At 53.3% G+C, this 25,062-nt stretch overlaps 1 protein-coding gene across 9 annotated transcripts in view; it reads right to left on the bottom strand.

Moving 5' to 3' along the window:
• SUN1 (Sad1 and UNC84 domain containing 1) overlaps positions 1 to 25,062 on the bottom strand; it is a 51,649-nt gene that overhangs the window by 15,534 nt on the left and 11,053 nt on the right. For 3 of the 9 annotated variants that reach the window (XM_006765249.2, XM_015564981.1, XM_015564982.1), the window contains exons 1-7: positions 15,141 to 15,182; positions 12,599 to 12,695; positions 6,855 to 7,043; positions 5,118 to 5,287; positions 4,298 to 4,324; positions 4,030 to 4,194; positions 684 to 881 (exon numbers count right to left, since the gene is read on the bottom strand). In XM_006765249.2, coding sequence (XP_006765312.1) covers positions 684 to 881; positions 4,030 to 4,194; positions 4,298 to 4,324; positions 5,118 to 5,287; positions 6,855 to 7,043; positions 12,599 to 12,675 — 826 coding nt within the window. In that variant the 5' untranslated portion in view covers positions 12,676 to 12,695; positions 15,141 to 15,182. Of the gene's footprint in view, positions 1 to 683; positions 882 to 4,029; positions 4,195 to 4,297; positions 4,325 to 5,117; positions 5,288 to 6,854; positions 7,044 to 12,598; positions 12,696 to 15,140; positions 15,190 to 24,869; positions 24,917 to 25,062 lie in introns of those variants that run through there. The other 6 variants (XM_006765246.2, XM_015564980.1, XM_006765247.2 and 3 more) reach the window with 5 other exon arrangements.

The following is a 25,062-nucleotide window of genomic DNA, read 5'->3' as shown; positions in this document are numbered from 1 at the left end:
ATTCCAATAAATTGTTTTTGCTTTGAAAGAGAATCAGAAACTGAGCATATTAGATTTTTATTTAAAAGGTGGCTTAAAGCCCTGGCGTGTGGCTCAGGTGGTTGGAGTGTTCTCCCGTACACCCAAAGGGTGAGGGTTCGATTCCAAGCCAGGGCACATGCCGGAGGCACCGATGGATGTCTCCCCCCTCTCTCCTCCCCACCACCCCTCTCTCTAAAAACGAAAATAAATCCATAAGCATATCCTCGCATGAGGATTTTTAAAAAGTGACTTAAGCCCTAGCCAGCTTGGCTCAGTGGATAGAGCATTAACCTGTGGACTGAAGGGTCCCAGGTTCGATTCCGGCCAAGGGCATATGCCTGGGTTACAGGCTTGATCCCCGAAAGGGGTGTGCAGGAGGCAGCCAATCAATGATTCTCTCTCATCATTGATGTTTCTTTCTCCCTTCCTCTCTGAAATCAATAAAGAAATATATATATATTTTAAAGTGACTTAAAAATGTTTAAACACTGGTCAACTGTCAGAAAACGGAGCCACACACAAAAGACAGGAAGCCCTCCGCCAGCTCCCAGAGGAAAGCCTGAGCCCGAGCGAGCAGCAGCGTGAGCCACGCAGGAGAGGAGCGCTGTCTCCACCTCGAAAGCATTCTTTGGTGGAAAAAGGAGAAAAACGTATTGAAGTACCTTGTGAGTCATGGCTTTCTGACTTATAGCTTTCTGATTCACGATCTTTTGATTCATAGCTTTTCAATTTGGAATTTTCTGATTCATAATTGAGCTTCATTAAAACCACTTGAAAAAGTTGCACTAAGAATGATGAAAAGGATGACGAAGTGTACGTGGCCAGCCACAGAATCCTATCCACGTAGAGAGACGCACCGCCTATCAAAAAACCGTGGACACAGTTAATTGCCTCCCACAAAGCCAGCATTTCCTCCCCGACAATCAGAGCCAAACCATTCGTGTCAAGCAAACCAGAATCGCTTTGTAAATGGACACCAGACAACACCTGGGGAAGGTGACGACGAGGGCGCTGCCGGGAGTGGAACGCCACCCTGACGAGGCAGAGCTGCCGCCACGAGTCTCTCTCTGGCCATCTTCACACGAAACCCCGTCTGAGCTCACCTCACCCACTACTGCTCACACACATGCTCCTCCTGCACTGCTGCCTGGAGGACGGATGCCAGGGGAGGCCAGCGCACCTCCCAGGTCCTTGCCACAGCTCTCGAGGGGCCCAGACAGAGGCGCTGTGCACTCACGGAGCCGCTGCACCGGGCCTTGTCGCGCAGCGCGCCTCGATCAGCACCCGAGCTCCAGGACACACGGTGGGACCCTGACACGTTCCCTCTGTGACCCTACCATGCGTGGGGCGATACGCTACAAGGTTCAGTTGCTAGAAACCTGTATTCCTTGAAAAGCTTCTTCACGTTACTGAGGGCGGGTGAGCACCTGCCCCACCGGGCAAGCGCACCGACCACTGGAGACCACCCGGTCTGCGAGGAGGTGCTCTGAACCTCGGCTCACACTGCCCTGTGCAGAAGCCTTAGGGACTCAGACGACGGGCAGGAGGCAGCGGGCTGGGGGGACGGGATTGGAGTCATTTTAAAAAAGTAAAAGTAGCCGAACCGGTTTGGCTCAGTGGATAGAGCGTCGGCCTGCGGACTCAAGGGTCCCAGGTTCGATTCCTGTCAAGAGCATGTACCTTGGTTGCGGGCACATCCCCAGTAGGAGATGTGCAGGAGGCAGCTGGTCGATGTGTCTCTCTCATCGATGTTTCTAACTCTCTATCCCTCTCCCTTCTTCTCTGTAGAAAATCAATAAAATATATTTTTTAAAAAAGGAAGTAAAATTTAAAAAAAAAAAGAAGTAAAAGTAGAGCTTTTTTGCAAACGGCTTCGTGAAGCAGTCGACCCCGAGGGGCTGGCACTTCTGTAAGAGCCTTGCTCCGCTGCCTGCACTCTGAACAGAGGCTGGAAAACAGAGCCATTCATTAAGAGGAAACGCAGGGTCCGTCCCCTGATAAAAAACACCAAAGTCCCAATTTTCACCCATCAGACTGAAAAATGTTTAAAGTATGAAAATACAAAGAACTGGCAAGTCTCTGGGCTGAGACCCTCCTAGAGCCGCAGTGGGACAGTGACCGGGTCAGTGGGATCCCGGGGACGGCACCTGCAGGCAGGATGCCCGAGGCCAGCCCCAGCTCCATCACCCAGCAGGTTGCAGATGTGGGAAGCCACCCATTGTCCTCACTGTCAGAGACTGTAAACAAGGAGCCCGGACGCTGGTGAACCTTGAGCCCTGGCAGGGCCAGAGCTACACACTGATTGTTTAGTCCAGACAATGGGGCTCAAGCTACTTCCTGACCAAATAGTCTCAGAGTAAATCCTAATATTTACTGACCTTTAAGAGAGTCTGTCTGTTACTGCAATTACCGGCGTAAGGCCTAGATGTGTATCCAAAATTGAATAAAAGGTTGGCAAGGCTTGGGCACAAGGGGAAGTCCTTTCCCTTGCACTGGGCTTTCCGCCTGGCCCCCAATATTTCCAAATTATTATTTTTCTTGTCTTGTCTGTCATTTTGCGTGGCCCTTCTCCAGATCCCGAACCCTGAACCATGCAGGACGTGGACACACAGCACAGCTGAGCCTCAGTGTGGCAGCCTGCAGGGTGGGGACAGGCAGTGCTGCCAGGAGGGCCAGGACACTGGGGCAGAGCCCACAGCAGAGGGAGTGCGTGGCGATGCGGGCTCCACATGGCCTACCCAGGTTCGATGCGTCGCCATGTTAGAAAGGAAGTCCTCCTGTTCATCTACCCTCCCCCTCCCCTTTCTGCTTTCCTGTTGCGTCCCTAACGCCACAGCAGACAGAACCACAAGCATCAGCAGCTGTGACAAGACCTCTGAGTCCTGGTACCATCGTCCATTATGTCCACGGTCACCTGAGAAATGTTAACTGAGCACACTCACGCTCAAACACAGCCCCACTCTCCTGGCACCTTCTGTCCCCACCTGGTCACCTGCCGGGTGTGGCCTCCAGCCCTGCAGGCTGACCAACACTCAGACTGAGCACACAGGAGCAAGGACTCGGAAGCGAGGTGATGCAGGTGCAGCCCAGGGCTCCCCAGCCTCCCACGAGCATGGGAGCAGGGACCACAGGCAGGAAGTCGGGGGTGGGGGGGGCGGTGGAGGACCGGAGCCGGCAGGGGCATCTCAGCCACACGACAGAACCTGGAGGGAGGCCTGCAGCTCTGGGGCAGGAGGCAGCCCTGCAGCCCGGCCTGCGGAGGCCATGGAAGTTCCAACAGTCGCTTAGCTCCAGAGCCCCTCCCAGGGCCTGCATGCTCCAGCACCTGCTGCCGGTGCCATGGCTGCCCGCGGGGCCAGGAAATGAAGCTGCCACCCCAACAGGCCAGAGCTGAGCTGTCCCCGAAATGAAGCTCCCTCGATCATGAATCTGGAGACTAGGGACTGCGTCCTCCCTCCTGCTGGCATGAGCCCCTCTGGCAGGAGGCAAAAGCACCCTGTGGAGCTGCTCCGTGGGCGCACGTGTGTCTGAAAGTGACCGCACAGGCCCAGCAGCTTCATCTAAGTGCAACTTCATAGACTCTCAGACACTCCCAGGACAGAAACACTAACCACATGAAATGTAAGGTGATGGCCTGACTGGTTAGAAATATCGATGAGACAGAAACATCAATCAGCTGCTCCTGCACACCCCCTCCTGGGGAAGAGCCTTCAACCCGGGTACATGCCCTTGAACACAATCGAACCCAGGACCCTCTAGTCTGCAAGGGCCAACCCTCTATCCACTAAGCCAAACCGGTTTTGGCCAAAATATATTTTTAAATAAATATAAGTTGAAAGAGGATAAGGAGCACAGCTACTTTTTGGTGCATTTCTTAAACTTTTATAGGATAATTTTGAGTTCAAGTCTAGGACAGAAAAAGTGCAGATGCTGAGGCCTGTGATACCAGGTTTGTAAGAGGGGACGTGGAATCTTTTCCTACCTCTTAAACAAGTGAGCGGGACTTACGTTTCTGACTCCTGTCCCTCGAGTAGACCCTGGAGGAGGCGCCGTGCGTGGGGAGCGTGTCCTGGCGCTCTGACAGCAGGGTGCAGGCCCTGCAGGTGTAGCCGTTGCTCCAGGCTGCGTCTGCGGCCACCTTGCCATTTCCCTGAACGACAGCTTTATTTCCACCTGAGGGTTTCAAAAAGCAGAGGGGGCCTGCTGCTCACAACCTGTGGACCCTCACTCACACTCTATCTTAAAACGAAGGGCAGAAAAAGGACTGAGTCATTACCTTTAAGATCTCCATCATCATCAAGACCTAAAACACACATATTTTTGCAATTGAGCTCAAATGATCAGAACAGAGCAAAACCCACTCAAAAAAGTAAAGGTTACAATGTTAATGACTGAGCGTATGGCGCTGGTCAAGATTTACTTCCTAAAACGCCGAACCTCAATGGCAATTTCTCCAACACATACACACCGTCTTTTAACGGAGGTGGAAGGACACTGACAAAAAATGCATGCATGCACCCACATGCGCACACTGCCCGTGCTAAGGACGCAGCATGCAGGCAGGATTTGCGGGACCAGCCGTTTCTCAGACACGGCAAACTGCCCCCCCCCCGCCCCCCCTGCTCGCTGCCTCACTCCCTAGAACAGCACATAACCCCAGGAACAAGCCCAGGGCTTCTGTCCCTGAGGCCGGCCAGGGCACGGAGGGGACACAGCACGGGTCTGCACCCATCAGAGCTGCCGCCCTCAGCATGCCATTCCTGGCAGGAGTGGGGTCGCCCTATGGCTGCCTTCAGTCAAGTCAGCTCAGTCACTGTCCACCCTGGGTGCTGTCCAATGCTCACAAACATGGCCTGCCCGCTGCTGAGGCCGAGGGAGCCTGAGCTCACTGCTCACGGACGGCCAGTGCCCACAAGAGACGCGCTTGACCAGCGGCTCTCCGCCCGCAACCTGACCAGCAGACGGTGACGCATCCTGTGCAGCTTCCCGTGTGGGCTTTGTGAGCCTGAGGAAAACCTGACCTTACGGGGCTCCACTGGCCATGACCTCCCTCCGTCCCGAACAGTCTGAGCAGTAATCACACGCAGACAACTCACCCCAGAAGTGGTCCACTTTGGTCTGTTCTCGGATCAGAGACTCGTCCAGCACGGGCGGCCGTAGACAGGCCGCGCCCTGCAGACCGCTGCTCTGGCCAGCAGCAACCTGCCTCGAGGGGCGGTTTACACTAAAAGCCAGTTTGCTCGCACTTCTGTGCTGCTTTGCTGTTCTAAAAAGAAAGGAGTAAGGAATAAGTTCATAGACTTTTTCTTGTAATACAAAATGATTATATTTCACACACACAAAACCTTTGAGAATAAACATAGCTTTTAAAAATTTAAAAAAATATATTTTTATTGATTTCAGAGAGGAAGGGAGAGGAAGAGACAGAAACATCAATGATGAGCGAGAATCATCGATCGGCTGCCTCTTGCATGCCCCACGCTGGGGATCGAGTCCGCAACCCGGCATGTGCTGTGATTAGGAACGGAACAGTGACCTCCTGGTTCATGGGTCCATGTGCAACCACTGAGCCACGCGGCCGGGCTACACAAAGCATTTTTTTTTTTAAATATATTTTATTGATTTTTCACAGAGAGGAAGGGAGAGAGATAGTCAGAAACATCGATGAGAGAGAAACATCGATCAGCCGCCTCCTGCACACGCCCACCTGGGGATGTGACCGCAACCAAGGTACATGCCCCTGACCAGGATCGAACCTGGGACCCTTCAGTCCGCAGGCCGACGCTCCATCCACCGAGCCAAACCGGTTAGGGCTACACAAAGCATTTTTAAGGCAGCCTCTTTGCACATCTCTCTGCTGTAATGAAACACCCACTGATCTGGAAAAGGGAGTCCTAAGCTGGGGTCCAAGAGCTCCTTCTAAAACTGTAGTGGTTAAAACTTAAAATAACCTCGTATAAAAACAGCCTAAATATAAAAATAAAAAAGCATATGATTTCTAAGTCTACCCCTCCCTTCCTTTTTAAACCAAGTGACCACACACTTGCACACCCCATTCCACTCCTCAGTCACCAGGAAAGACATTAAGTCCGGCAAGCAAAGGCTGTGATCTAAAATAGCCCCCATTCCCAGTGAGCACAGTGACAAAGGTGAAGGCCTTGAGCACGAACGCTTTCAGACCCTGTACATCGCTAAGGCCGGGAGCAGAAGCCCCTTGAGGGAGCAGTGCTGGGTGGGAGCTGGCAGTAGGCACAGCTGTAAGCACCTGCAGCTCGTTGTCTCTTGCTGAGTCTCCAGGGGGAGGGAGGTGCAAACTCCGTCTCTAAACTACGAGAGGACCCCGACCAGAGCAGGGCTGTCGACGCCATCCAGCCCCGCTGGCCAGCAGCATCCCTGCTAACAGCACCTTCCCCGCTCCCGACAGAAGAGCCTGCAGGGGAACCTGTCACTCTCACGTGGCCCACAGGAGATCTTCAGGTCCACTCTGTTTCAAAAGCACACCGAGCTCGCCCACTGCTCCTCTGGGCACGGGCAGTCTGGTACTGCACAGGTTTTGGTAACAGACTGGCTGCAATGGCCCCGCCCCCAGCAGCCTCTGGAGGCCTGTGCCCACGTGAGGGGCACCCACACCCTCCCCACGCTTGCAGACCTGGGGAACCTTGCCCTCAGCACACCAACGCCAACAGCCCTACTGACAGCACAGCCACGAGACCACTTGTGGGTCTGTGTGCACGCCTGTCCTCAGATCCAAGAGCTGGTCTTACAGACCACCAGTGTGTGCGCTGGGCTCTACCTGGTGTGAGCGCGTGTGTGAGCACCAAGGCGGGGCTCACCTGGCCGTTCTGTCCTTCAGGGAGGCTGTGCTGCTGAGGCAGGAGGCAGCGTCCCCCGCCCGACCCCCCTCAGTGCTGCAGGCAGTGGTAGCCAGGCGCAAGCTACGCCGGGACATTCTTGGAGAATCAAACACGGGGTCCAATTTGTGCTCAGTCTCGAAATCCAGAGCATCAGAAGAGTAACTGGAGCTGGAAGGAGAGAAACGTGTCAGAGTCAGCATATCTGCTTTCCCCTGAAACTTAGTTTTCTCCTTTGTAACCCTACATTTTTAATTTAAATGAATATTCTATGTTATTAAGCTTTTACACACCTACACACACACACACACACACACACACACACACACACACACGTAACAGGGGAGGTGGGACCTGTGGCGCCTTTTCAGAAACACCCATACCATTGTGACTCTTCCACAAGGCAGACAGGCTGCACCCGACTGGTGCGGGGAAACCAGCCCCCGTGCCTGCTGGTCAGGTCAGAGCTGACCTGAGCTCGCTCGCTGCCGCCAGGCTGAACCCCACCTGCGGGCCATCGTGTCCCCCACACCCGATGACGCAGCAGCGACAGCGACCCTCCGAGCAGGACTCGCACACAGTCCTGAGTGGCCCGTGGCAGGACAGGGGGAAGCAGGTGCTGGACCATCTGCTCGTTTGCTTCTAACTCACCATCGAGAGGCCACAAACCAGGGAGCCCACTCAGCCCTCCATGGAGTTAGCGTGAACTGAAAGGTGTGTCCCTCTGCGTTGTTAGCCAGCTTTTCCAAACCAAGAACCATTCTCTGAGGGCCTGCTCTGTGTCACCTCGGGGTGGGACCATGCCTCCTGCCCTGCCCAGCGTGCTCAGGGCTCCCGCTCACCAGGACACGTATTCCAGGGCCACCAGCAGGGAGGAGCCACCACCTGGCAGGCAGGAGGCGGTGAGCACAGGTCACTGTGAGGAGGGTAGGGCAGGACCCGGCTGAGGGTGTCCAGACGCTGAGGGAGGGAGACAGCAGACCCAGGGCACCGGCTGGGGGGTGGGGGACGGGTGCCTGGGAGTGCCACGTGTTGCAGGCTCCCCACGGGAGCGGTGGGGTGGGATGCCCACTGCCCAAGGCAGCATGGGAAGGACTTGGCAACCGGAGTGAAGTGAATGGGGTTAGGAACAGTTTTGCATCACATTTGGTATTACAGACAGGGCTTCCTCCTAAACTCATTAGGTCTGACACCAGAACATGCAGTCACAACAGGAGCTGGCACCAGGGCTTCACAGCACAGGCATGGGACACGCCACACGCCTTCAGAGCCTGCTCCTGTGGACTCAGGGGCTGGAGTGGGAGCCTGCGGCCGCCACACTGAGTGTGCAGCAAGGAGGCCAAGGACCTCATTTCAGTATAGGCTAAAATCGCCTGTTTTCTTCCCAAAATATTTTATACAACTATTAGTGACCCAGTACACGGACTCGTGCACATTGAAAGGAAATTAATTAGAAAGTGGCCGGCAGGGCGGGACTGGGCAAGATGGGCTGGCCACGCCCTGGAGCCAACCTCCCGCAGTCCCCTCTCAGCTGGCGCACCTGGGGTGGTGCCATGGCTCAAAGGGCGTCTACGGAGTGAGCGGGGTCCCTCCGGTAGGTGGGGTCCCTCGACCTGGTCTGCGGGGATCGGGCCGAAACTGGCTCTCCACCATCCCCCGAGGGGTCCCGGAGTGCGAGAGGGCACTCTGCAAAGTTGCCTCATACAGGGCGTGGAACACAAATGCATGTGTGCAGTAAATCAGAATCGGGCCAATAGTGCCCCAGCCACAACACAACCCACGGCCGCAGGTGGAAGCGCGCGGCCCCGCAAGGAATCAATCAGGCTCCCTCCTCTCTGGTTTTGGGGTGCATCACCTGAGCACCACTGCTGCCAAGTCACTGCCGCTTGGCAGCTCCTGCATTGAGCATCTGTCCCTGGTGGTCAGTGCACATCATAGCGACCGGTCGGACACTTAGCACATTAGCCTTTTATGTACATAGATTATATAGAGAGATGGCTTCAGTTTAAGGAAAGCACGTTCTTTCAAAACAGAGCTCCACCTGCAGGTGTGGACCCTCCCCGGTCACGGATGGCCCTTCATGAACTAACCTCAGGAAGCACAGTGGTGGCCAGGTCTGCCCGCCTCTGTCCAACCCACGGCCTGCGATGGGCACAGTCAACCGGGCAGTCCAGAGGACAGGCAAAGGCAGCGGCTCTCTCCTTGCCCTCCCCAGCCACCCTGAGATCACAGCTGGGCGGGAAGAAGCTTCTGGAAGAATGTTAGAACAGCAGCCTATGTAGACCGCCTGTTGGGGGTGGGGAGGGAGGAGATAAACCTGACACGCCCGTGTTTCCTCCGCAGTGAGGCTGTCCGAACCCTTAAAGGTCTGTATCTCCTCTCACAGGAAGACATACTCCAGGGCTGTCCTATCTAAACTGAGACAAACTTGAAACCAAACCACATCTTACACATAAAGCACAGAAAGACCTGGAAGGTCTTCTTCAAACTGGTCACAGAGCTACCGCCCCCAGAGCTAAACCAGGCTGGGATCACGGCAGGGGGGGCAGGGCAGGGGTCAGCAATCCCCTCTTGGGCTCAGCCCTCCTTCCACAGGGACCTGCATCCAGGACAGCAGGGGCCGTGGCCTCGGCCTGAGCTGGGCCCGCCATCCCATCCATCCTACGAAACAGGCTCCTCCAGGCAGATGCGCCCGCAGCCCCAGTGGAGAGAGCCAAACGTGTGCGGAGACGAGAGGAACCAAGCACCCACCCAGCAACACCAGAGTCAATGGGTGTTCAAGCCCTTCACTGGTTCTCTGTGAAGCTGGGGGCGAGAGCACTGGTGACATCACCGGGAGATAAAGAAGCCCCACAGGGAGCCTAGCTCCACCCTCGAGGGCCAGCTTTCAGTCTGGCTCGCTCCTCAGTTGTGTTGTTATGGACACCTATTGGTCTTTAAAAATCTATTTAGACGCACTTTCAATCCAAAGACTGAAGGAAATCTACTGCAGTTGAAAGCCGGAAACTACTCTGGACCCTGGGTGTGAGGAGCTGTGCAGTGGGCAGCGGGTGCCAGGGACCCGCCAGGCTGGTCTGCGGGCCGAGCAAGTCGTGTGCAGTGACCAGCTGGGGACTCTGCGCCCACGCCCAGGCTCAGCGGTGTGCCTTCTGAGTATCGACCCCTAAGCTGACCCCTCGTCCCCCGTCTCTCTGGACCTTCACCACAATGTCCTTCAGCCTCAGAGGCCTCCAGTCCCATGACCAGCAGCCTTGGGCTGCGACACCCGCCTGCAGCCACGGTCCCAGGGCCTGGCCATGTCTCCCAGCTCTCTGTTCAGTTCTTGACGGCTGCAAGGACCAGAGATCGCTCTGTCCACACCCACAGGTCCTCGCTCCGGCCTGGCAACCTGTGTGGGTCACCTGGTCCCAGGTGCTGACAGCACTGCTAACTCTGTCCCCACCTCACTCCTAGGTCACCTCCCCTGCCTCCACCTCGACTCTGGTCCCCAAGGCCTGCTTCCTCCCCCACCCGGAGAGTAGGCCGTCTCCGACCGCCCATTAGGGCCCGCCACACTGCACCTCCACGTTCGGGCCTCACTGTCAGGCGCCTCTTCTCACTGCCTTCAGCTTCTCTCTACGGCTCCTCACCGTCACGGCCAGACACCCCCTCCCCTCCCCTCTGGTAAAATAAATAGTAATCACCGCAGGCCCTTCTTTTCCCTTATCAGCCGACTTGCTGACTACCCCCGCCCCCATCATTCTCGGCCCGTTGGTTAAGATCAGGGGCAGAAAAACAACTTCCCCGAGACTGAAAGGCCAGCTCTTCCCAGCCAGGCCTGCACCCAGCAGGGTGCCCGCCACAGGACAGGAGGCCTGACCAAGCTCCCCCTGCCACCACGCCCATGCCGCCGAGTGAGGGGATTTCAGCCAGCGGGCAGGTGGACACTGACCAGCTCTCCCTGAGGGAGAGGCAGGCCATGCAGCCACGCAGAGTGCAGCAGGAAGCACCGATCCACCCGCAGTCACGGCCCCCAGCAGGACAGCGGCCGCGTCCCGTGCAGGCTGACGTTTAAAATAGTTGTTAATAAAAAGAGACGGCCCGGGACGCTGGAGCACTGACTGCTGTCTGACATGTGGGAGCTGCTGGGAGTGACTAATTGGCAGGCTCTGCAGAGCTGTGCTGAGTGTCCGCCCTTCAGAGACCTGCTCCCAAACAGCGCACGGGGCGAGACTGCGACACCAGCAGGAGGCCAACAGGCATGAAACGCAGAGCGGCCTGCCCCTGCCCACAGCGCAGTCACCGGGAGCTCGGTCACCAGCCCACCAGCCAGGAGAGGGATCAGAGCGTCAGCTACGGGTGGGGGAGCAGGACGTGGAGGACAACTTCCGGGAACCCCCTTCTCCATACTGCAGCCTCGTGTCCTTCCCGGCACAGACCTGGGTACACTGCTCCTAGTTAAAACCCTTCACTGGTCTCCACTGCCCTCGACAAAGACCCAGCACAGCCTGCAGAACCACCCGGCCCGTCCTTCCTCCTGAGGGAAGGCTGCCAGTTCCTGAATTCACAGTGCAGCCGTCCCCACACGGAGACCCAGACCCAAGCATCTTCTAAAAACTGCACTTAAAATAGGTTATAAAAGCTAACAGTAAATTAGCAAGAATAACTACGCTCCACAATATAGAATAAGAAATAGTTTACTTGAGCTGGCCCACTCAATTTCTTATAAAATACTACAAGACTTTTTTTTAAAAAAAAAGATATATATTTTTTATTGATTTCAGAGAGGAAGGAAGAGTTAGAGAGAGAAATAAACATCAATGATGAGAATCATGGATTGGCTGCCTCTTGCACACCCCACACTGGGGATCAAGCCCCCAACCCGGGCCTGTGCCCTGACTGGAATCGAACCTGGGACCTTTCAGTTTGCTGGCCAACGCTCTAGATCCACTGAACCAAACTGGCTAACACAATACTACAGGATTTTTAACAAACAAAATAAAGAGTGTGTTACTATGGAAAGTGTGAGTGAAAACGCAATCATTAAATGTGAGATTTGACTAATGCCCTAAAAAAGTGCTGTCCTTAAAATACCCTCCCATGTCCTTGAAGTTCCCATCACACTTTACCTTAGAAGAGCCATTTCCGTGTGTGCAAACCCTGTCAATCAAATCCTAACCATCCAGCGGCCCGTCCGTTGGCACTAACCGTGGTTTTACGAGACTTAAGTTCCTGTCAGTCATCCTTTCTATCTGATACACTGGACATGCAAAGGACAAGTCCGCACCCTCTACGTGCAGACTCAGGGCAGAGCACGTGCAAGAGCAGAGCGCTGAGTGTCCAGAGGGGGGCTCCGGACCGGGCTGCCCTGCCCTAACCCGCCCCGCCCCACCCTCTGCGGTGCCTCCTCTCAAAGGCAGTCCTCCCAGGAGAGTTGGGGTAACTGTAAGAGACCCAGGCGTTAATGTAAGTCACACAGCCCTAACATAACCACAGAGCTTCAGTCCCGGGCCAGCCCTCTGGGTGGAGTTAAAACAGCATTTCGTGTGCAATGACTAATCACTGAGTCATCAGCAACGTACCATTTTCAAAACACCCTCACAATGTCCACGTCAGTTCGGTAATTTCATAAAAAAAAAAAAAATAGTATGACGAAGTTTATAGATATTTTCTCTTTCTAAACAACACTTTAGCCCCACAGAGTTAATTCAATGGCATTTGAGGAGTGACAAGACACACACGCTCACCTGAGTGCATACGTGTAGCCAGTGTTCTCGGGCACACACTGAGGCGGCGTGTATATGTGGAGCCGAGAAAAGTCCATGTTCACAGTCTCAACTCATACTGCAGAAGGTGGAAAAAGCAAGTCAGGTTAGGTGAGAGCACACGCAGAGGCCCTGCCTGCTGACTGCTGCCCGCTAGGCAGCCTGCCGCCACCGTCTACTGATGGAGCAACGCTAGCGAGCAGTTCTGTGTTTCTTATCTTTAAAACAAAGGACAGGTTTCTCATAATTACACGCGAGTGCAGGAGCACTGCTGCTATATTCAGTCCCTAAAAGACAGATCCATAAACGCACCCAGGGGAGATACCAGATCGACTGACTTGTAATTATGAAAACTGGGGCACTTTCCCAAGACCAAGGACCCACTTCACAACCTATTTTTAAGTTCCCGAAGGAGTCATGTGTCCTCATGCTTCTGAAATAACTTTTCGTTGCTGTTAATTAAAACAGAAAGACTCGACTGCACAGTCAGGAATCACCCTCTGCGTCCCTAGACAGCGGAGTTTCCCGGGTCAGAACCTGCAGGGCAACAAAGCAGCTTAAGGCACCGTTTGTACTTTCACTTTCCCCCAAAGAAAACATTATTTTCAAATTAAAAAGTGTTGACTTGAGCACACTGCTTCTCAGGTTGTCAACTGGATTTCTTTGGAATGATTCAAACTTTCCTCTGTCTAAAAACATTTCTCCCCTCTCTCTCTGACATGCACACACACACAGTCACTCCAACTTTTTGTTAATGCTCATAGCAGTAATGCGAATCACAATCTGTTGCTGAAAAATCTAAAGGAAGATAAAAGTAAAAATAAAAACCATCCTGGACAAAAATATTTATGTATAAATGACTGATTTCTACAGAAATAGAACAATCCAAAAATTTGTATGAAACCACCAGAAACCCCAAATAGCCAGAGCAGTCTTGAGAAAGAACAAAGCTGGAGGCATTATGCTCCCAGATTTCAAACTATATAAAAAAGCTACAGTAATTAAAACAGATGGCATCGGCATAAAAACGTACGCACAGAGGAATGGAATAGAGAGCCCAGGAGTAAACCCTCGCACACATGGTCGGTTACTGGACGACACAGGAGGGAACGCGCGGGGGGGAAAGAACAGTCTCTCCGTCAACGTGCTGGGAAGCCTGGGCAGCCTCGTGCCGACAGTGAGGCTGGACTGCTGTCTGACTCCGAGCCCACACACCTGAATGTAAGACCTGAAACAATGAAAGAAAACCTAGTGGTGGCAGTAAGCTGCTTGCACAGGTCTCGGGTATACCTCCAAAAGCAAGAGCAAGCAGGTGGGACCACATCCAACGAAAACGGTTCTATTAGCAAAATGGAAAGGTGACCAACCAGATGGGAGAAACCATTAACAAGTCACATCTGACAAGGGGTAAGTACCCACAATATATAAAGAACACTTACAGCTCAGCAGCAAGACCACCAACAGACCAAATGAAACACGGGCGGAGGGCCTGGATAGACATTTTCCCAAAGAAGAGGTAGAGGTGGCCGACCGGCACGTGAACAGGTGCTCACATCACTGGTCCCCAGGGACGGGGAGACGGAACTGCAGTGAGATGCCACCTCTCACCTGTAGAAAGGGTGTCATCAACGAGCCAAGAGCTACGTGTTGGCGAGGAGGGAGGAAAGGGAACCCTCGTGCACTGCTCGTGGGGATGTAAGTTTGTGCAGCCACTGTGAAAGCAACGTGGAGATTCCTCAAATAATTACAACTAGAGCTGCCACAGGCTCTAGCAATTCTGGTTTTTTATCCAAAGAAAATGAAACCACTAACCCAAAGAGACTATGTACTCCGTGTCCCCTGCAGCCGCATTTACAACAGCCGAGACACGGAGGCGCCAAGTGTCCATCCACAAATGAGCGAACGAAGCAGCTGAGGTGCATGCACACAGTGGAGGATTATTCAGCCATAAAAGAGCGCAGTCCACAGCACGATGGACTCCTCGGGCATTCCGCTAAGTGCACTCAGAGAGGCACATACCATGGCATCTCTCTTACAGGAAATTAACTTAATTTTTAAATAAATGAACAAACAAAAATATTAGAGAACAGAATGGTGGTTGTCAGAGATGGGAAGTGGGGAAAATGGGTGAACTGTTTGGAGTTTTTATTAGTTTAAATAAATTGAATTTTTAAAATGAAATTAAATAAAATGACTGATTTGTACAAGCTAAGACAAATGTACTTCACACCACTTTCTGTGAAACAATCTAAATATTCTTTAAAAAATGAAGTGCCCATAGAAATAAAGGCCAGTGTGTATACATAAAAATTTTACTACGTCTATTAATTTCACCAAATACTACAAAACTCCTGCATTTTAACCAACATCCCAACATCGCTTGGTTCCTCCTGGGACCCAGCCCCCAGTCCCCAGCCCCCAGCCCCCACACGCAATAAGCACGACGCACTCTTCCCTGCGTCAGTAATACACCCTTAACCCTCCGACCCTGTGAGACGTTACTGCACCAGGAGCTGCTCGGTACCTGTTCAGCGGCCCCACCCTTCCGTGTGGCTCAGAACAGGTCCCAGGAGGCTCAGCCACCAGGAGCTGGTGGATGGGCGCCTCCCACTCAGTCAGGCCGGCCTGGCGGGAACTGAGCCACACCCAGCAGCAGGGCACTGATGCTCCTCGGGGAGGATGTGTGCTTGTGACTCACCAGGCAACCAGGGCCTGCTGCCCGGCACCAGGACTGACGCCCCACTGCAGCTCGTCCTCTGGAGGGAGAGCCGACTCCTTATTTTAGTCCCTGTTAGTTCCTCACTAACAAAACCCACGCTCCCTAACTTCATTGCTAAAGTGATCTTTCATGTAAATATTTTAAACAAAATTTTTTAAAATATATTTTATTGATTTTTTACAGAGAGGAAGGGAGAAGGATAGAGCGCTAGAAACATCGACGAGAGAGAAACATCGATCAGCTGCCTCCTGCACACCCCCCACTGGGGATGTGCCCGCAACCCAGGTACATGCCCTTGACCGGAGTCGAACCTGGGACCCTTCAGTCCGCAGGCCGACGCTCTATCCACTGAGCTACACTGGTCAGGGCTAAAAATATTTCACAGAACCTGCACTGTGACCACCAGTAGCCCCAGGCCACTGATTCCGATCCGCTCTCTAGCTGTCAGCGCCAAGTGCTCCGCTGACAGTTCCTGGGACTGGTTCACAGAGTCACTGGCGCCAACCAGCGATGGCGTTTAGCTTACACACCAGGACTGTGATGTGGAGGCACCAGAGCACCGGCTCCGAGGGACAGAGCCCTGCCGCCGGGCTCACATCCCAGCCCTGGCACAGGGCACGGCAGGTCTGGCCGTGGCTCAGTCACTGGGCCTGGTGAGGAGGACACACACAGGAACGTGAACCTACAGCCTTTATTTTAAAAAGTTACATTAACACATTCTCACATTTTCATCCACCTATAAGAGACAGATTGGGTCGTTTCTCATGCATAACAAACGATGTTTTCAGCAGCTCTCAGAGGTGTGGAACATGCTATACCCACGTTTGAATGAGACGCAGACGCAGCTGGGCCGCACCCCTCCCCAGGTCGCTGTAGGCCTCAGGCCACGGCTTAAAAGAAATGTAGCTCTTGTCTCTGAAACAAAGTTCTATCAACGAGCGAGGGCCACGACTGGCCATGATGGGACTGCAGCAGTGAGTGACAGGTTAAAAAATCCCACAGCTGACAACGGGACACAGCCGAGTGACAGACACAGGGGTACATCTTTGGTAAAATAGCTGTACGTGTGATCAAATCCCAACGGTAAGCCCGCTGGAGGAACAGCAGCAGAAGTGTGGGGATCCAGGCAGTGGGCTCAGGCCCGGGCGACGGAGAGACCACGGATGCCCATGGCCAGCCTCAGCAGCCACCCGGGCACAGGGTGCTGGTCAGAGGCCTTGCTTCTCCCTGCTCAGGCCAGTTTGCTCCGTAAGCACATGAGTTGAGTTCCATGTTATGTTCTCAGGGACAAGCATCTAGCATAAGGCAGGCCCGAGGCCGGCGCAGTGCTGCCTGGGCCCTGGTCTGCACAGCCCAGGACCAAGTGAAACGCATGGCAGGTGAGCCCGACACAGGACTAACGCTCCCTTTGACGTCAGCTTTAACTCTGGAATAAAGTCATAGCGCCTATGCTTTTAATTGAAAAATAGAAGGTCGTTTTCTTCTGAGTTAGCAATCCCTGGGAGGGAAGGCACTCACCCCGGGCGGAAACAAAGGACAAAGTCCGTCCAGCGGGGCCGCGGGGACAGAGGTCGGGACGGCTCACTGGAGCCAGCGCCAGCTCCTCCGAAGCCTATCTGAGCTGAAAGCTTATCTACTGAAAACTAAATAGACATGCTGCGCACTTCAAAGTGCGGCTTCCAGTCTCGTCCACATCACTGCTAATTAAAGCCCACATGTGACCCGAGAGCCTTCCTAGTTGTGCCCGGGCCGAAGGCGCGGCCTCCACCCGCCTCAGCCTGAGACTCGAGGGAGGTCTGACTGCCTTCAACTTCTGAAGAGTATTGAGACAGCCGGGGAATGGACGGAACACATGTCTAATGGCATCAGAAAGTCCTGTAAAGAATCTGAAGTGAACATTTTGCAAACTGATGTCCAGGCTTCACTGTCTTTGTTTTTCCATCCCTTCTGGGCCACTCCCTTTGTTGCCCTAAAGTGTCGTCCCTGGTCCGACCTGGTCCCAGGCAGGTCCCAGGGAGTGGCCTGGGCTGCAGGAGGGAGGCTGTGAGCTACCAAATGCCTGCCCCACTGGGAACGGGGCTGGGCTTGCATCAGGCCTCCCCCAGGCTGCCCAGCCCAGCAGGCAGCAGGCAGCATGCAGGGGGCCAGGGAGCTTCTCCTGCCCCTGTACAGAGTACTTTTTAGGGTGGACAGCTTTCGTTTTGAGCTGCCAGACCTAACAGGATGCTCACACCCCAGGAAATGTGGGCCAAGAGTGCCACCTGCAAGGGAGCAGGAAGCCCCGTGCTTAGGTGCCCGGGCCTCCTCCACCTGCTCTGCTAGGGAGGACAGGCAGGCCAGCAGCTCAGGCCAATGCACATGTCCTGCTTGGGCTGCAAACAGAGCTAAGGTGCTTCTTACATTACCTGGGCTCCTCCCTCAGCACCCTCCACCTGCTCCCGCGGCTCTGTAACATTCACACCAGGTGGGAGAGAGGAAACAGCAGCACTGTCGGGCTCTGAAGCTCTGAGGTGAGGCTAGCCCCACCCTTTCCCCCGGGCGCTCAGTCTGGAGGGAAGGGGTGCGGGTGGCAGAGCCCTCACCACTGCCAGCTCCAGCCACGACTGGTGCATGAGCATGCAGGAAGCAGTCGGGCTTGCTGGGAAGGCACTGTCACGGGGTCTGCGAGCTGGTTGAGTTGTGACGAAGCAGCTGCAACTACAGGGAGCCCAGCTGAAACCGGGGAGCTGACGTGGCAGTCCCATTAGAAACCTCCTCACCCCGTGGAAATGGCACGCCACCCCTGACCCCATCAGAGCTGGGCACCGAGAGCAGCAATCCAAGGAGACAGTGACAGGCAGGACCCTCCACCCAGCTCAGCACAGCTCCAGGTGTGCCGTCTGCCACGGTGCCCTGGGGAGCTGACCCACAGGGCTCCTCCCGCAAAACACAGGCCCTCAGGGACCCTCTGCTGCCCGGCTGTCCCCTCAGGACCTTCCAGAGAAAAGGGGGAGTGGGGAGACAAGACACACACACACACTTGCCCCGACTCCACTCTCACCGCTCCTTTATCACCTGCGTTGGTTTCAAAGGGCAGCTGTGCCCATTTAGGCCTTTCATTATTGTAAAGACTCACCTTTAAAACTAAAATTCCAAGGTGCGTGACCCTTTAAAAATCAGTACTAAACCTTAACATAAGTACTCTGCTCAGGATCTTAATTCTGTAAAACCAAATGATGTGAAGACTAATAAAAACAATCGTTATTTCTGCCTATAGACTTAAAAAATCGCAAACTGGGTCAGACACGATTATTTCCAAGACCATGTTCCAGGTAACGACTTCTACAACATAAACAGGAACTGGCATCTCATTCTATTTTCATTTTAAAGAAGCAAAACAATGTTTATTAAAAAACAACTGAGTCACTTTAACCCCTTCCCCGGCAGAAACGTGTATACACGTTTTCACAAAATGTTCTTTTTTCAGTCGTCGACGAGTATACTCGTCTAAAAACTTTACCTTCAAAAACCAGCTACATACGTACCATTCTAAATAATTTCATCTAGAAACTTTCTGAGGAAATACTATTCTTAACCACAAAAATGGGAAGAAAAAATAATTACAAACTGTTTTCATAACCAGCATCAAAAATACTATATAGAACCAAAATAAAAAAATTAGTCTGAAAAAGAAACGTTTTTAACAAAAAAATTATTGGGGAAGGGGTTAAAAATGAACTGATTGTTTAAACAGCCAATCAGAAATGAAGGACTCTGCCTGAAAACACGTGAAAGGGCTCTGCAGGATGCCCTGACGCCACCTGAACACCGAGTATTTAAACATCCAGAAAAACCCAACACTGAGTGTAATGAGAAATGACAGAGAATGGGACTTCTCCTTTTCACTTATCCCTTCTGCACTGTTTGAATTGTTTTCAGAGTTAAGTACTGGTTGTATAAAAGAGTTAGCCCAGTAAACATTCCTTTCAAAAAGAAAAAAATTAGTGCTCAGTATGAAGCAAAGTAGGGCAGCCAGACTCGCTGGGCGTGGCTCTGCGTGGCACTCAAGAGCCGGAGTGGAGGCCCCCGAACCCCACCCAGGGCTGCTCCTGGGAGCACACCTGGTACCTCCCTAACCTTCCTGAGCAGCCGCGGTGCAATCCGTTAATACACCTCGCCTGCTGGGCACTGCCCTGCATCGGGTGAAATGCTGTTACACACATGACAAGTAGATTTAAAAATAAAGCAATAGAATAAAAAACAGAACTCAGCTATTTTCAGCAGCAACTCTGTACTGAAAGACAGTTTCTCGCCAAGATGTGATGTTTCTTTCCTTTTTTTGGAAATGACGAAACAGCAGGAAGGGGTGGAGGCTAGATACGCTTGTTCACATAACAGGACTCTGCGTTCCAGGAGCACGAATGCCTCCCTGGAGACCTCACCGTCCGCCACCCAGGACGTGCCCAGACCTTCTCCAAAGAGCTCCTCTAACAGCACTGCTCCCCGTGTTCCAGCAAAGCCCAAAGGCCGAGGGAGTGTTCTGTGCGGGCCTCAGCACACGGAGCGTGGACAAGCCTGCTGCAGCCTCGGGCCCAGCACCCAGGAGCCGTCCGACAGCCAGTGCCCTGGCCGGGTTAGGAGGGCTGCCCGCCCGACGATTCCTAACGTGCCCACAGCTGGTACCCTCAGCGGCACTGCTGCGCACTGACGCCGGGGTGACCACACCCCACAGGTCCTAACGCTGGGAGCGGCAGACTCCGGGGCTCCGGGCCACCAGGTGAGGCGACCAGTGGGAGGCATGTCTCTTCCTCGTGGTTGTACAGTGCCAACCGTACTCCTATCACATGGGCCAGGGATCCCCCGGCCCCACATCTGTTATGAGCTGGCTGACTCTCCTGTCCGGCTTGAACACACGGGCATCGGTCACGGGCTCTTACTCTCACTGATGTGATCTACGTGCCCAGCCAAGTGTAACTCACCAACCCCATCGGAGCTCCCTGTGCCAACAGTGAGGCAGGCACCTCTTCCTCCCTGGAGAGCATTTCTGCCTCCTGCCTCAGAATCATCCACCTGTCCAATCACTGGCCGGCCTGCCCCACCCCCACCCTGGGCGACCACCTCTTGCTGGCGCTAGACCCTGAGCTCTCGAGGGCAAGAACTACGCCTCTCCTGTAGCACTTAGCAGGCTCCCTGCTCCGCCCTTAATCTGCAAATACCCTTGAGATCTCCCCACTCTGCTCCTGTCCGACCACACCCAGGAAACCCCGCCCCAGTGCTAAATGCACCAGGAAGAGCAGGCCCGGCCTCCTCAGTCCTCCCAGGGCATCCAAAGCACCGCTCTCCTCATCCATCGGAACAGCGGTGTCAGCCCCGCTTCATTCCCAAGTCCGCTGGGAATGAGAACGAGGAACAGCAGGCACAGGACTGCATGCGAACATCCATGCAAACAGCCATCCGCACCGTTTCCATCGCCCTGTATGCCTGTCCTCTAATGCCAAGTAGCAGGCTGAAAGCGAGTGCCTTCCAGGGCTAAAAAGGCTTGCAGCCTAAGTAGCAAGTGAAGCAATCATTACATTGATCTTTTTCATAGTCTAGACCAGTGACAGCGAACCTTCTGAGCTCGGCGTGTCAGCATTTTGAAAAACCCTAACTTAACTCTGGTGCCGTGTCACATATAGAAATTTTTTGATATTTGCAAACCATAGTAAAACAGACTTATATTTTTGATGTTTATTTTATATATTTAAATGCCATTTAACAAAGAAAAATCAACCAAAAAAATGAGTCCGCGTGTCACCTCTGACATGCGTGTCATGGGTTCGCCATCGCTGGTCTAGATATAGCGGACATCTCCCAATAATGTTAATTAAGATGCAACCCAGCAAATGGAATGACTAAGACAAAGCAAGCAGCCAAGCACAGCGCGGTTTTCAGGCCCGACCCCTGGGAGTGCCTCTGACCCCACTGCCAATCACCGATCAGCACACGATCACGTCCACATGACTTAAGTCCGGGACCTGCAGGGTTGTTGGCACAAACATCAAAAAGCATCTATCACGGAGTTCTTACCTCCTAAACTAAAACTCAGAGCCAGCGACCTTCACTGAGTGTCCCTATGCGACTCAGTAAAAAGCCAAACACCAGCTACCCAGCTCGCTCCTTACAGAGTTCAGGCTGCCAGCCACGCAGGTACTACTGAAGGGGAGCCACTCACAGCGTCTGATTAGAATAAAGAGAGTAGGTAAGTATTCCTCCTCTGAAAATCCTACGTTTATTTTGGCCCAATGCGAGTGAACGGTTTCCAACACAGACCCAGCAGGTCTAGTCTAGCCTCCTCTCCTCTATCTGAAAATCAAGTCGGGTAAGCAGCCAAAATAGCAACGAGTTCCAAATTTAGGAAGCGAGGGTTTTAAGAGGGAAACGAGAGTGTTTCCATTCAACTAAATAAGACTGCGGCCCCACAGGGGGCAGGGAGCACAGCTGCCCAGACACCCAAGTCCAGTCAGGCATCACTGGCCATCCCCGCTCGTTCCCACCTGCTCCATGAACCCAGGTGTATTCTGGGTTCCCAGCACTCGGCCCAAATCAGCAGCGATAGACAACAGATGCTGGGTCCCCTGGGCTCTCTCTCCCTCACCTGAGAGGCGTAGGTGGGGCAGGCATTTCCTGCGGGCAAATCCAAACCAGCTCTGTGTGCAGAATCTGGGGGCCATTTGACCATCATAAATTCAGGAAGAGGAGACAATGGCTATGAGCAGACACCCTATCAAACACCAGCATCCTTTGAAACTAGATCACAAAGGAATTTCCATTTAAAAATGTGCACTGAACATAGATGTTAGCTGCCACGCTCCTCCAGACTTTTAAAAGGCATATATACAGTGGGGCCTTGACTTACGAGTGTCCTGACTAACGAGTTTTTTGAGATACCAGCTGTGTCTCGGCTGACTTTTTGCATTGAGTTGATAGAGTACTGTGAGTTAACGAGCTCCTTAACGAGCTCGGTCTCCTAACGAATTAAACTCGTAAGTCAAGGCCCCACTGTATACCCCAAAGAACAAAACCAAAGGGAGAAAAGACAACAGTGAGAAACCTGGAAGCTATAAAACACAGGGTGAATGAAACCTGACCCAAAGGCTTACAATGAGGAACCCTGAGAAATCATCCAATTTCATCACGGACCCCCTCTTCCCCCCAAAGACAAGACCATGGCACCCACATACACTTGCAAGTGAGGGTGCAGGACAGAACCAAATACAGCAGGAACTGAACGCTGAAAGTCTAGGTAAGAAGCAGTTAGGCAAAACCACCTGATCATCTCAACTGGCAAGAAAGCACTTGTCGAAACCTGACAAAAGGTGTTTACTAAAACCCACAGCTAACTTCACACTCCAGGGGGAAGACCGAAGAGCTTTCCTCTGGGATCATCAGGAACAGACAAGGATGCCTGCTGTCACCACTGCTACTCGGCACTCCCGGGACCCGAGCCCGAGCATTCGGTGAGGAGAGAAAATAAAAGGCGTCCGAAGGAAGAAGTAAAGCTCCCTGCACTCACAGGTGCCATAACCTCATGTGTGGGAAATCCTAGGGAACCCACAAAATAACTACAACTAAAAACAGGTTGTAAAAGTGACAGCATACAAGGTCAACAACACAAAAATTAGCTGCATTTCTATACACTAACAATAAACTGAAAATAAAATTAAGAAAACAATTCCTCTTGTAACAGCATCAGAAAAAAATAACAAACTTAGGAATAAATTTAACCAAGGAAGTGCAAGACTGGTGCGCTGAACACTAAAACACTGTGAAGGTTCTAGCCAGGTTGGCTCAGTGGATAGAGCGTCCGCCTGTGGACTGAAGGGTCCCGGGTTCAATTCCAGTCAAGGGCACATGCCCAGGTTGCGGGCTCGATGCCCAATGATGTTTCTATCTCTCTCTTCCTCTCCATTCCTCTCTGAAATAAATAAAAATATATTTAAAACAAACAAACAAACACTGTGAGAGGAAGAAGACATCAGTCACTGGGAAGACAGCCCCGGGCATGGCCGTCAGCCTGGTGACACTTCCCGGTCCAGGAGGAGTCAGTGCAACTATCAAAACCCCAATGGCGTTTCCTGCAGATATGGCAAAGCTAATCCTTAAGTTTTTATGAAACCGATGGATCCAAATAGCCACAAACAACCTTGAAAGAGTTGGAAGACTCACACTTTGAACTTAAAAAACAGTACGTTATTGGCGAAAGGATAAACATATAAACTAACAGACTGAGATCCAGAAATAAACCCGTACATTTATGGCCACTGATTTCCTACAAGCGGCCAAGACCACTCAAAATAGCCTCCTCAACAGCGGAGCCGGGACAACTGGACGTCCACAGGCAACAGGATGGAGTCCCAGCGCCTCACCCCGCAGAGCTCACTCAAAACGGGCCCACGACCTAATCGCAAGAGCTAAACCACTGAAAAACTCACACACACAGGGCAAAGTTGTATTAGCTTTGATTTCACCATGGCTGCTTATTATCACACCAAAAGCACGAGCAACAAAAGGAACAACAGATAAAGCGGACATCCTCGAGAAGGAAACCTGTCGTGCATCAAAGGACACTATCGAGAGCGCGGAGGCGCCCAGAGGAGGGAGGACAGTGTGGGAAAGGGCCCGGCCCCAGAGCCCAGCGGACTCCACGCTCCGCAGAGACGGGCACCCTTTAAAACGCCAACTGCAGGGACACCTCCCCAGGGCAGCCACACGGGAAGCACAGGGAGAGACAACCACAGCCACGGAGATCCCACCTCACGCCCACTGGGACGGCCTGATGTAAAACAACGATCCACAGCCCGGCCGTGTGGCTCCGTGGCTGGGCCTGGACCAGGGCTGGGCAAACTTTCTGACTGGAGGGCCACGATGGGTTCTTAAACTGGACTCAGAAGAAGGAGCTCCGGCCGTGTTTCTGACGTTGCCATGTTAACACTGCTGCTGGTGAGGAGCGGAGGGGAGAGCAAGAGAACCCTCCGCTCTTTCGGCTCCGCGGGCGGATAGAACAGCCCAACGGGCCGGATCCAGCCGGCGGTAGTTTGCCCACGGCTGGGGCCCTGGACCCACCGACCTGTGAACCAGGTCACCTTTCGATTTCCGGTCAGGGCAGTAGGGGGCGTGCAAGAGGCGGCCAATCAATGGTTCTCTCTCATCATTGATGTTTCTCTCTCCCCTTCTCCCTGAAGTCAATAAAAATATTGTTTAAAAACAGTAACAGAAACAAAACGTATTTTTAGAAAACCAAAACGATAATGAAGTGCTGGTGAGGATGTGCGGACACTGGGACCCCCTGCACGGTTGGTGGGGTGCAAGGTGGTTGGTGGGGTGCAAGGCGGGTGGCCGTGTGGAGAACAGGGTGGAGGTCCCCTGAAGTCAGTTACCCCTGGGCCCACAGTGCAGCCCACGCCCAGGAATGCGCTGAAGAACGACACACAGGTGCCCACGCGGAGATGTGCACACGGGTCACCGCGGCACTGGCCTCTGGCAACGGTGGGAACAACGTGAATGTCCACTCACGAAGACAAGCGAGCTGCGGGGTAGTCACACAACGGAGTGTCACTCGGCCATTGAGAAACGGGGTGCAGGGAACCGGCCGTGGATGGAAGGTGGGGGGTGCAGGTGCAGGAGCAGGAGCGGGATCGGGTGCGGGTGCAAAAGCAGGTGCAGGAGCGGGGGTAGGAGCGGGTGCGGGTGCAGGAGCGGGGGTAGG

This window comes from Myotis davidii, unplaced genomic scaffold, assembly GCF_000327345.1.
Source record: "Myotis davidii unplaced genomic scaffold, ASM32734v1 scaffold1320, whole genome shotgun sequence".
Taxonomy (NCBI): domain Eukaryota; kingdom Metazoa; phylum Chordata; class Mammalia; order Chiroptera; family Vespertilionidae; genus Myotis; species Myotis davidii.
Note: the sequence above shows the minus strand (reverse complement) of the source record. Positions and strands in the feature narration are given on the sequence as shown.